Genomic DNA, 12,991 nt, shown 5'->3' with positions numbered 1-12,991 from the left:
TCTGGAGGAAGACAGGAGAGGCACAGGATCCACGTTGCCTGAAGTCTAGTGTAAAGTTTCCACCATCAGTGATGGTTTGGGGTGCCATGTCATCTGCTGGTGTCGGTCCACTCTGTTTCCTGAGATCCAGGGTCAACGCAGCCGTCTACCAGCAAGTTTTAGAGCACTTCATGCTTCCTGCTGCTGACCTGCTCTATGGAGATGGAGATTTCAAGTTCCAACAGGACTTGGCGCCTGCACACAGCGCAAAATCTACCCGTGCCTGGTTTGCGGACCATGGTATTTCTGTTCTAAATTGGCCCGCCAACTCCCCTGACCTTAGCCCCATAGAAAATCTGTGGGGTATTGTGAAAAGGAAGATGCAGAATGCCAGACCCAAAAACGCAGAAGAGTTGAAGGCCACTATCAGAGCAACCTGGGCTCTCATAACACCTGAGCAGTGCCAGAAACTCATCGACTCCATGCCACGCCGCATTAACGCAGTAATTGAGGCAAAAGGAGCTCCAACCAAGTATTGAGTATTGTACATGCTCATATTTTTCTTTTTCATACTTTTCAGTTGGCCAACATTTCTAAAAATCCCTTTTTTGTATTAGCCTTAAGTAATATTCTAATTTTGTGACACACGGAATTTTGGATTTTCATTTGTTGCCACTTCAAATCATCAAAATTAAATGAAATAAACATTTGAATGCATCAGTCTGTGTGCAATGAATAAATATAATGTACAAGTTACACCTTTTGAATGCAATTACTGAAATAAATCAAGTTTTTCAAAATATTCTAATTTACTGGCTTTTACCTGTATATATATATATATATGTGTGTGTGTGTGTTTGCCATAAAAAAATATGTTTTCTATGACAAAAAGGGCATAAAACACAAAAATGAAAACATTTAAAAAAAACTTATAATTGACGGATAGATCTAAAGTTGATCTAGAGACTTAAGTGTTGAATGTTTAAAAAAAATAAAATTAAGTATGACTTATTTTTAACGTTTTAAGAGTAGAACTCTTTTGGCTACCCACTTTCAAAAATAATTTTAAAATAAATAATACATTTTGAGATATTTGGGGGGGAGATATTATATATTTTGCATGTTTTTCATATATAAACAAAGTTTTCTTTTCTTTCTCAAATTAAAAGAAACAACTTATAATCGGCCCTGCGATGAGGTGGCGACTTGTCCAGGGTGTACCCCGCCTTCCGCCTGAATGCAGCTGAGATAGGCTCCAGCACCCCTCGCAACTCCAAAAGGGACAAGCGTTAGAAAATGGATGGATGGAACTTATAATCGACGGATAGATCTAAAGATGATCTTGAGAATTAAGTGTTAAAAGTTAAAAAAAAAATTAAGAATATTTTTTTTTATGAGTGGGACCCTTTTGGATCCCTAATAATTTGTTTTTTTCAACTGTCATTGCTCCCTCCCAAAATAATTTATCAAAATCAATGTCATGAATTATTGACCTATTTCAGGCTCCAATTACTTCACATCAAATATTACACTTTGAAATATTTATGGGGTAAAATATTGCATATTTTGTGTTTGCCTTATAAAAAATAAAAACGTTTTCTTTGAAAAAAGGGCATAAAATAAACAAAAAAAAAATCAGAAAGTATAAAACTTATAATTGATGGATAGATCTAAAGTTGATCTCGAGACTTAAGTGTTAAAAGTAAATTTAAAAAAAAGAATTACTTGTTTTTTATGAGTGGGACCCTTTTGGATCCCCAATAGTTTTAATGTGTTTTTTTTAACTGTCATTGCTCAAAAAAATAATAATGAATGAAAATCAATGTAGTCATGAATTATTGACCTATTTCAGGCTCCAATGACTTCACATCAAATATTACACCTTGAAATAATTTTGGGGTAAAATATTGCATATTTTGTGTTTGCCTTATAAAAAATATTAGTGTTTTCTTTGACAAAAAGAGCATAAAATAAACAACAAAAACAACAACAAAAAAATATATATAATAAAAATGTATAATCGATAGGTAGATCTGAAGTTGATCTAGAGATGTAGGTTTTGTAAGTAAAAAAAAAATGTATGACTTATTTTTAACACTTATGAGTGGAACCCTTTTGGTTCCCCACTTTCAAAAAAGTTTCTTTATATACATAATACATTTTGAGATATTTTGGGGCGAGATATTACATATTTTGCATGTTTTTCATATATAAACATGTTTTCTTTTCTTTCTCAAATTAAAAAAAACAACAACTTATAATCGACGGATGGATCTAAAGTTGATCTAGACACAGACTTAAGTGTTAAAAGTTTTTAAAAAAAAGTATTATTTTTTTTATTTTTATGAGTGGTACCCTTTTGGATCCCCAATAATTTAACTGTCATTGCTCCAAAAAAAAGAGAATCTAAATCAATGTTTTCATGAATTATTGACCTATTTCAGGTTTTAATTACTTCTCATCAAACATTACACTTTGAAATATTTGGGAGGTAAAATATTGCATATTTTGTGTTTGCCTTATAGAAAATAATACATATTCTTTGACAAAAAGGGCACAAAATAAACAACAAAAAATCAGAAAGTATAAAACATATAATCGACGGATATCTCTAAACTTGATCTAGAGACTTAAGTGTTAAATGTAAAAAAAAAATTAAGAATTACTTATTTTTTATGAGTGGGACCCTTTTGGATACCCAATGTTTTTAGTGTGAGGTTTTTTTTCAACTGTCATTGCTCAAAAAAAATTAAAATCAATTAATGAATTATTGACCTATTTAAGGCTCTAATGACTTCACATCAAATATTCCACCTAGAAATTATTTTGGGGTAAAATATTGCATATTAGTGTTTTCCATACAAAAAATATTAATGTTTTCTTTGATAAAAAGAGCATAAAACAAACAACAACAAAATTATTATAAAAATGTATAATCGATGGATAGATCTGAAGTAGATCTAGAGATTTAGGTTTTGTCAGTAAAAAAATGTATTGCTTATTTTTAACACTTTTATGAGTGGAACCCTTTTGGCTCCCCACTTTCAAGAATACTTTTGAAATAATACATTTGAGATATTTTGGCGTGAGATATTACATATTTTGCGTGTTTTTCGTATACAAACATAATGTCTTCTTTTCTTTCTTAAATTAAAAAACCCAACTACTTATAATCGACGGATAGCTCTAAAGTTGATCTAGAGCAGTGATCCTCAACAGGCGGACCGCGGTCCAGCGACGTGTCCGTCCGGACCCAGCACGAATTATAGTAAAAAAAAATTAAAAAAAAATGTTTTATTTATTATTATAATTATAATTATTATAAAAAAATATAATAATTGTATTTATCTTTGAGTTATCGCTAGCGCAAGTCAATGTTCTTTGTTGTTTTTAGTCAAATATCTCCACGTTTCGTTTACACTTCTCCGTGTCTCACTCACTCCGTCTCTCTCTCTCTCAGAGAGAGAAAGAGAGAGAGACGGAGTGAGAGCGAGAGAACGCCACTCTGATTGGCTGATTCCGGGGTATGGGTTGTCATCTCTATCACAACGACGCACTGATAGGCTGTTACCACCTGGGTCATACACATGTGCACAGTGCATGGAACCTTTCGCTGCAGGCAAACAGTTGTCTCGTATCGCTACTTCGCTAACTGTTCACTCGTCAGTCACTGAATGTGAATCAAATCACAATGGCATGCTCCAAGTTGGCTCAGGCTGGTAAAAGAAAGGTGGACAGGGAAAACAGACGTTTCAAGGAAGAATGGACAGAGCAATATGTTTCATCCTACCTACTGCAAGTACCAGACCAATGTGTCTAATATGCAACGGTACTGTTGCTAGGGTGAAAAGTGAAAATCTGAAAGAGCACCGCGAATTTGAAGAGACATTTCCTCATGATTCGGAGCTAAGAAAAAAAGAAATAATGAGGCTGAAAAAGTCATATGAAACATCAAGCAATATTTTTGTTAAATCTATGACACAACAACAAATAGCAACAGAGTGCTCACTCAGAGTGGCATGGGTTTTGGGTTATTTATTTTTGTTTCAAAGAAAATCTTTCATGTATTTTATTGGATATTTATTTTATTTTTGTTAATTTTAAGAAAATGTTAAACTACTACCTACCTCCTGCTACTATATAAGCTTGACCGATAATAAACGGACCCAGCCTGTTTCAAAAAAACATTTGTGGACCTTCAAGATTTGTACTTGAGGACCCCTGATCTAGAGACTTAAGTGTTAAAAGTAGAAAAAAAAAAAGTATTACTTATTTTTTATGAGTGGGAACCTTTTGGATTAAAACTGTCATTGCTCCAAAAAAAAAATTATTATAATCAATTTAGTCATGAATTATTAACCTATTTTAGGCTCCAATGATTTCACATCAAATATTACACTTTAAAATATTTGGGGTAAAATATTGCATATTTGTGTTTTTGCCAAAAAAAAGTTTTTCTTTGACAAAAAGGGCATAAAACATCAAATGTTTTCTTAGTTCATATCGACGGACGGACCTGAAGTGGATCAAGAGCAGGAGGCCCTCATTTTCATTAGGGGCCACGTGGTATTTATAGCTGTCCGTGGAAAAATTAATTATATATGTATAAAGATTCACCTTCTCTTATTATTACACAATTTCATTATGTGTTTTTACGTAAAAATGTTGTGGTAATTGCCAAAATATTACTGAAAAATGTAGTGTTTCTTTACAACATATTGCTGTAAATTAAAAAAAGTGTGTTTTACAGTAAAAATCTGGCAACTGAGCTGCAGTTTTTTACCGTAAAATTGATTGCCATTTTTACTGTATAAAATTAAATGGATGCTTTGAAATCACAAGTCAAAGAAATATTGAAGTATTTATTTTCACTTTTGGAATGTATGATAATTTGATATGCGTTTAATTATTAGACATTATTAAAGTTGAAAAGATTTGTAATTATATTCTTCAGTTAAAATGGAAAAAAATAGATATTTTTAGTCAGAAAAGTGATTGTGGGCCGTTTAAAACGATGTGGGCGGGGCTTGTGTGTTCTGGAGATTAAAAAAAAAATGTGAGAGAAGCCTTAAAGTAGGTTTCAAACATGTTTTCATTGAGGGCCACATGGCAGAACTGGCTGCTCTTAGAGGGCCGCTTGCTAGAGTAAACAATGTATATGATGTTTAATCGCCTCATTACGGTATGACACAATTCCCTATGGATTCCATTATTTCACTTTTGAAGTATAAATTGCATTTGAAATCATAAGTCAAGCATTTTATTCTAACAAAAAATGTTTGGAATATACAAACCCTGTTTCCATATGAGTTGGGAAATTGTGTTCGATGTGAATATAAACGGAATACAATGATTTGCGAATCATTTTCAACCCATATTCAGTTGAATATGCTACAAAGACAACATATTTGATGTTCAAACTGATTAACATTTTTTTTTACAAATAATCATTAACTTAAGAATTTGATGCCAGCAACACGTGACAAAGAAATTGGGAAAGGTGGCAATAAATACTGATAAAGTTGAGGAATGCTCATCAAACACTTATTTGGAACATCCCACAGGTGAACAGGCAAATTGGGAACAGGTGGGTGCCATGATTGGGTATAAAAGTAGATTCCATGAAATGATCAGTCATTCACAAACAAGGATGGGGCGAGGGTCACCACTTTGTCAACAAATGCATGAGCAAATTGTTGAACAGTTTAAGAAAAACCTTTCTCAACCAACTATTGCAAGGAATTTAGGGATTTCACCATCTACGATCCGTAATATCATCAAAGGGTTCAGAGAATCTGGAGAAATCACTGCACGTAAGCAGCTAAGCCCGTGACCTTCGATCCCTCAGGCTGTACTGCATCAACGAGCGACATCAGTGTGTAAAGGATATCACCACATGGGCTCAGGAACACTTCAGAAACCCACTGTCAGTAACTACAGTTGGTCGCTACATCTGTAAGTGCAAGTTAAAACTCTCCTATGCAAGGCAAAAACCGTTTATCAACAACACCCAGAAACGCCGTTGCCTTCACTGGGCCTGAGCTCATCTAAGATGGACTGATACAAAGTGGAAAAGTGTTCTATGGTCTGACGAGTCCACATTTCAAATTGTTTTTGGAAACTGTGGACGTCGTGTCCTCCGGACCAAACAGGAAAAGAACCATCCGGATTGTTATAGGCGCAAAGTTGAAAAGCCAGCATGTGTGATGGTATGGGGGTGTATTAGTGCCCAAGACATGGGTAACTTACACATCTGTGAAGGCACCATTAATGCTGAAAGGTACATACAGGTTTTGGAGCAACATATGTTGCCATTCAAGCAACGTTACCATGGACGCCCCTGCTTATTTCAGCAAGACAATGCCAAGCCACGTGTTACATCAACGTGGCTTCATAGTAAAAGAGTGCGGGTACTAGACTGGCCTGCCTGTAGTCCAGACCTGTCTCCCATTGAAAATGTGTGGCGCATTATGAAGCCTAAAATAGCACAACGGAGACCCCCGGACTGTTGAACAACTTAAGCTGTACATCAAGCAAGAATGGGTAAGAATTCCACCTGAGAAGCTTAAAAAATGTGTCTCCTCAGTTCCCAAACATTATTATTTGCAAAAAAAAAATTAAAGTTTATGAGTTTGAACATCAAATATGTTGTCTTTGTAGTGCACTCAATTGAATATGGGTTGAAAATGATTTGCAAATCATTGTATTCCGTTTATATTTACATCTAACACAATTTCCCAACTCATATGGAAACAGGGTTTGTATGTTAATAAAAGAACAGGGCCAGGTACTAAAAAGTCAAAGTGTGCGGGGGCCATTTTGATGTATTAAAAAACAGATATGATATTCTGTGTCAGTTTTGTGTTATAAGTAACAAAGTGGACTATTATTAATTATTACACAGGCTAAAAAATAAAAGTATGAATTAAAAAAGGGCAACAAAACCCTAATGTTATGAAAAAGCAGAAATGTTGATACTAATAATACTAATCTGTCACTTATAACACAAAGTGACCCTAACTTTTGTCATTGAATGTCTTTTTTTAAATGTATTTATTTTTTACAAAATTAAAACAAAATATCAGAAATGGCCCCCACATAATGTGACTTTTTAATATGAGACCCTTGATGGAAGACGTTTGAACACACTTGAGTTATCAGCATCAAACGTTTAGCTTTTTTATGCATTATATCACAAATATTAGATTTTTTTTTTTTTTTTTTTTTTACAAAATTAAAACAAAAAAATCAAAAATGTCCCCCACATAATGTGACTTTTCAATATGTGATCCTTGGTGGAAGACATTTGAACACACCGGAGTTATCACCATCAAACTTTTAGCTTTTTTACGCATTATATCACAAATATTAGAATGTGTTTTTTTTGTTTGTTTGTTTTTTTTGTTTTTTTTTACAAAATTAAAACAAAAAAATCAAAAATGTCCCCCACATAATGTGACTTTTCAATATGTGATCCTTGGTGGAAGACATTTGAACACACCGGAGTTATCACCATCAAACTTTTAGCTTTTTTACGCATTATATCACAAATATTAGAATGTGTTTTTTTTTGTTTGTTTGTTTTTTTTGTTTTTTTTTACAAAATTAAAACAAAAAAATCAAAAATGTCCCCCACATAATGTGACTTTTCAATATGTGATCCTTGGTGGAAGACATTTGAACACACCGGAGTTATCACCATCAAACTTTTAGCTTTTTTACGCATTATATCACCAATATTAGAATGTTTTTTTTTTGTTTGTTTGTTTTTTTTGTTTTTTTTTACAAAATTAAAACAAAAAAATCAAAAATGGCCCCTACATAATGTGACTTTTCAATATGTTGCCCTTGCTAATGTTAGCATGCTAGCATTTCGAAAAAAAAATTCAGGTACACATCTCTGAGTAGTATATTTTGGTACTTGACACATGTTACAGTTAGCATTTTAGCATGCTAAGATCAATCAATCAATCAATCAACCAATGTTTATTTATATAGCCCTAAATCACAAGTGTCTCAAAGGGCTGCACAAGCCACAACGACATCCTCGGTACAAAGCCCACATACGGGCAAGGAAAAACTCACCCCAGTGGGACGTCGATGTGAATGACTATGAGAAACCTTGGAGAGGACCGCATATGTGGGTAACCCCCCCCCCTCTAGGGGAGACCGAAAGCAATGGATGTCGAGTGGGTCTGACATAATATTGTGAGAGTCCAGTCCATAGTGGATCCAACATAATAGTAAGAGTCCAGTCCATAGTGGGGCCAGCAGGACACCATCCCGAGCGGAGACGGGTCAGCAGCGCAGAGATGTTCCCAGCCGATGCACAGGCGAGCGGTCCACCCCGGGTCCCGACTCTGGACAGCCAGCACTTCATCCATGGCCACCGGACCTGTGCCCCCCCCCCCTCAAGGAAAAGGGGAGCAGAGGAGAAAAGAAAAGAAACGGCAGATCAACTGGTCTAACAGGGGGGCTATTTAAAGGCTAGAGTATACAAATGAGTTTTAAGATGGGACTTAAATGTTTCTACTGAGGTAGCATCTCTAATTGTTACCGGGAGGGCATTCCATAGTACTGGAGCCCGAATAGAAAACGCTCTATAGCCCGCAGACTTTTTTTGGGCTCTGGGAATCACTAATAAGCCGGAGTTCTTTGAACGCAGATTTCTTGCCCGGACATATGGTACAATGCAATCGACGAGATAGGACGGAGCTAGACCGTGTAGTATTTTATATGTAAGTAGTAAAACCTTAAAGTCACATCTTAAGTGCACAGGAAGCCAGTGCAGGTGAGCCAGTATAGGCGTAATATGATCAAACTTTCTTGTTCTTGTCAAAAGTCTAGCAGCCGCATTTTGTACCAACTGTAATTTTTTAATGCTAGACATAGGGAGACCCGAAAATAATACGTTACAGTAGTCGAGACGAGACGTAACGAACGCATGAATAATGATCTCAGCGTCGCTAGTGGATAAAATAGAACGAATTTTTGCGATATTACGGAGATGAAAGAAGGCCGTTTTAGTAACACTCTTAATGTGTGATTCAAAGGAGAGAGTTGGGTGGAAGATAATACCCAGATTCTTTACTGATTCGCCTTGTGTAATTGTTTGGTTGTCAAATGTTAAGGTGGTATTATTAAATAAATGTCGGTGTTTAGCAGGACCGATAATCAGCATTTCCGTTTTCTTGGCGTTGAGTTGCAAGAAGTTAGCGGACATCCATTGTTTAATTTCATTAAGACACGCCTCCAGCTGACTACAATCCGGCGTGTTGGTCAGCTTTAGGGGCATGTAGAGTTGGGTGTCATCAGCATAACAATGAAAGCTAAAACCGTATTTGCGTATGATGTCGCCTAGCGGCAGCATGTAAATACTAAAGAGTGCAGGGCCAAGAACCGAACCCTGAGGAACTCCGCACGTTACCTTAACATAGTCCGAGGTCACATTATTATGGGAGACGCATTGCATCCTGTCAGTAAGATAAGAGTTAAACCACGACAAAGCTAAGTCTGACATACCAATACGTGTTTTGATACGCTCTAATAAAATATTATGATCGACGGTATCGAAAGCAGCGCTAAGATCAAGAAGCAGCAACATAGATGACGCATCAGAATCCATCGTTAGCAGTAGATCATTAGTCATTTTTGCGAGGGCTGTCTCCGTAGAGTGATTTGCCCTGAAACCGGATTGAAAAGGTTCACAGAGATTGTTAGACACTAAGTGTTCATTTAGCTGCTGTGCGACACTTTTTTCGAGGATTTTCGAAATAAAGGGAAGGTGGTACACCGGTCGGTAGTTTACCATGAGGTCAGGATCAAGGTTAGGTCTTTTGAGCAGAGGATGAATAACCGCTTTCTTGAATGCTAGGGGAACAGTGCCAGAGGAAAGTGATAAGTTTATAATATTTAGCACTGATGGACCTAATAATACAAAAAGCTCCTTGATAAGTTTCCCAGGGAGTGGGTCAAGTAAACATGTTGTTTGTTTTATCCCACTTACACGCTGTAATAGTTCCTCTAATGTTATTTCATCAAAAAGAGAGAGACTATTTTGTATTGCAGTATCCGTCGTAGATACAGTTGTATCTGTGTTCATAGAACCCAGTTGTAGCTGGGATGCGTTGTCTTTAATCTCCTTTCTAAAGAGTTCAATTTTCTTATTAAAGAAATTCATAAAGTCATCTGCCGAGTGGGTGGAGCTATTGGGAGGAGTCCCTTGTTGGGTTAGCGATGCTACTGTACTAAACAAAAATTTAGGGTCGTTTTTGTTGAGGCGGATGAGATTTGAGTAATATTTAGCTTTAGCTAAGGTAAGCATGCGTTTATACGATATTAAACTATCACTCCATGCTTGATGGAAAACCTCAAGCTTGGTCGCGCGCCATTTGCGTTCCAACTTTCTACATGATAATTTATGAGCTCTGGTTTCCTCTGTAAACCATGGGGTGCGCCTTTTAGGGGCCCTTTTTTGTTTTAGCGGTGCTATACTATCAATGGTTTACAGATTAGCATGCTAGCTTTTTAACTGTAAGCTAACACTAGCGAGTAAGACCGGATGTTTTGGTGTGATATTACGGGGTTCTATGCGACATTTTGCCCGCACCCTAAAGCAACAAAATTAGCCTCGAGACGTCTCGTATTAAAAAATAAACATTTCTAAGCTCTGCGCGAGGAGTGTTCACTTCATGAGCAGTAGTTAGAGATGGAGAAAATTCAAGCTGCTTCTCGGCTGTAACAATTTTTATTAACCTTCTGGCATTTATGAACGTTTATGCTGCTCATAAAGTTCATGTTTATAGTGTCAGTGGAAGTTTTTAAATCATTTAAAAATGCATATTTTATTTACATTTGTGCTTTCAAGCCATCCGTCAAGGTGTTCTCCGTTTGTCCCTCACCCTCCACCTTGCCGTGCAGGTTCGAGAAGGGGCGGATCTACAGCTACATCGGCGAGGTGGTGGTGTCGGTCAACCCGTACCGCGCCATGAACATCTACGGCCGCGACATCATCGAGCAGTACAAAGGCCGCGAGCTGTACGAGAGGCCGCCGCACCTCTTCGCCATCGCCGACGCCGCCTACAAAGCCATGAAGAGGCGGAACAAAGACACCTGTATTGTCATCTCAGGTAACACCCCCACCCCGCCCCCTCACCTTACCTTTATGGGTCCCAGTGCAAAGTGCAGTAAAAAAAAAAAAAAAAAAAAAATCACATTTAAAAGCACTCAAGCCATTAAAAAGCTGAATGTTAATCAGGCGCCACTCTGTGGTCAGAGATGGAACTGCAGGTCACTTCTTGAGGTTTGCTGGCTCCAAAGAAACTAAATTATAGACTCCAAATATAGAAGATCACATTTATAAAGACTGAGGTCGGACTTGAAGGCCTGGAAACTCTGTTGTGTTTTAGGCAGGGTGAGTCATCGGCTTGATTGGAAAATCTTTGTCTATTTCCGACGTGGTGCCACCGCAGTGCATACTACAGGACATAATAATACTGTAATAATGATAATAATAATAACAACATAGCTTATCATGTGTGCAATATGTTAAGGCTGCTTGAGAATTCCACATTTATACATCACAACTATTTTATTTTTTTATATTTGTTAGAATTAAAGGGGAACTGCACTTTTTTGAATGTGGCCTTTTATTCAAACTCCTTATGTAAGATACATCAGTTTTTCCTCTTTTTATGCATTCTAAATCGTAAAATATGGCAAGTACAAGGCAGCTAACAATGCATATAATGTGAGTAAACAATTGTGCCTTTAAAGCCTCTAAAAATATCTAAAGAACTCCAACAATACTCCATTTATATGTCGTGACCTGAATATTAGTGTATTAGTGATATTATTATAAGCGCTAACACAGAGGAACTACTTTTAGCTGGACCGTGATCACAGAGAGCTAACTAGCTTATGTTGCTATATTGACATACTGAGCTGCTGCATCTCCTCTAAATTGGTGAAAGTTAATTCTAGATTATAAGTCATGCCTCTCACCAGGATAGTAGAAGGTTGTGGACATAAACCCACAAGGTGGTCAACTTTGACATCCAACTTAGACCCGTAGATGGCGAGAAAGACACGAAAAGACGCTCGTTTGCAGCAACTTTATTCTTATTATGATTATAATTAATTCTTCATCTAAACAGGAATATATAATCATCCCGGTGAGAACAGACATTGTACAGTAAGTGATTGTTTTATTATGTTTGTATGTCTTGTTTAGCACTTGGCAATACTGCTACATCATGCTTAGTGTTTGACTAAAGCTGCATCTGTTTAGCACACAGCTTCTAAAACTTGTAGATCATCCTCCTTATATTCAGGCCCAAAAATATACGTTTCTTGATCATCATTTGCCCCAAAGTAGTTTTTGTTGTCTTTCATCAAGTCTGCCATGTGTTGTTGTGGTTGAAGGGAAAAGTGAACATTGTGATGCATCTGTGGAATTAATACACCGCCGTATGGTTAAAAATGATCAAAATACGTAAATATTACATGTTATTATGAATGTTATTATATTACATATACACTTACAGAGTGTGTTTGAAGCCTCGATGGAAGTTTTTTAGAGCGCTTTATAGGCGGAATAGAGCGGCTCCTATTTGCTCCATTGTTAGCTGACTTTTGCTAACCTTTCGTTATGACTTAGAATGCAAAAAAACATATGTGTTCATGTCTTATATAAGGATTGGGAATGATAGACAACATTCCAAAAAGTGTAGTTCCCCCTTAAGTGTATATTGTGTGTGTATTGTGTGCAATGAATGACAATAAAAGCTTCATGTTTGCAGTGGAGTGTATAAAAAAAAAATATATTGTTGACTGACTGGAGTTTGTTTCAGGGGAAAGCGGAGCAGGAAAGACGGAGGCCAGCAAATACATCATGCAGTACATCGCTGCCATCACCAACCCCAATCAGCGGGCCGAGGTTGAGAGGTGAGGGAGGCAAGAACCTGCAGCATGTTCACACACACACACACACACACTAGAGATGCGCGGATAG

The 12,991-nt window shown here is 36.7% G+C and overlaps 1 protein-coding gene across 2 annotated transcripts in view; it reads left to right on the top strand.

Annotated features, from left to right (window-relative positions):
- Nucleotides 1-12,991, top strand: part of myo1d (myosin 1D) — a 288,636-nt gene that overhangs the window by 82,075 nt on the left and 193,570 nt on the right. For both annotated transcript variants that reach the window (XM_072912674.1, XM_061931649.2), the window contains exons 2-3: nucleotides 10,900-11,108; nucleotides 12,831-12,924. In XM_072912674.1, the coding sequence (XP_072768775.1) occupies nucleotides 10,900-11,108; nucleotides 12,831-12,924 (303 nt within the window). The remainder of the gene's footprint in view (nucleotides 1-10,899; nucleotides 11,109-12,830; nucleotides 12,925-12,991) is intronic.

Source organism: Nerophis lumbriciformis, linkage group LG39, assembly GCF_033978685.3.
Source record: "Nerophis lumbriciformis linkage group LG39, RoL_Nlum_v2.1, whole genome shotgun sequence".
In the NCBI taxonomy this organism is placed as follows: domain Eukaryota; kingdom Metazoa; phylum Chordata; class Actinopteri; order Syngnathiformes; family Syngnathidae; genus Nerophis; species Nerophis lumbriciformis.
Note: the sequence above shows the minus strand (reverse complement) of the source record. Positions and strands in the feature narration are given on the sequence as shown.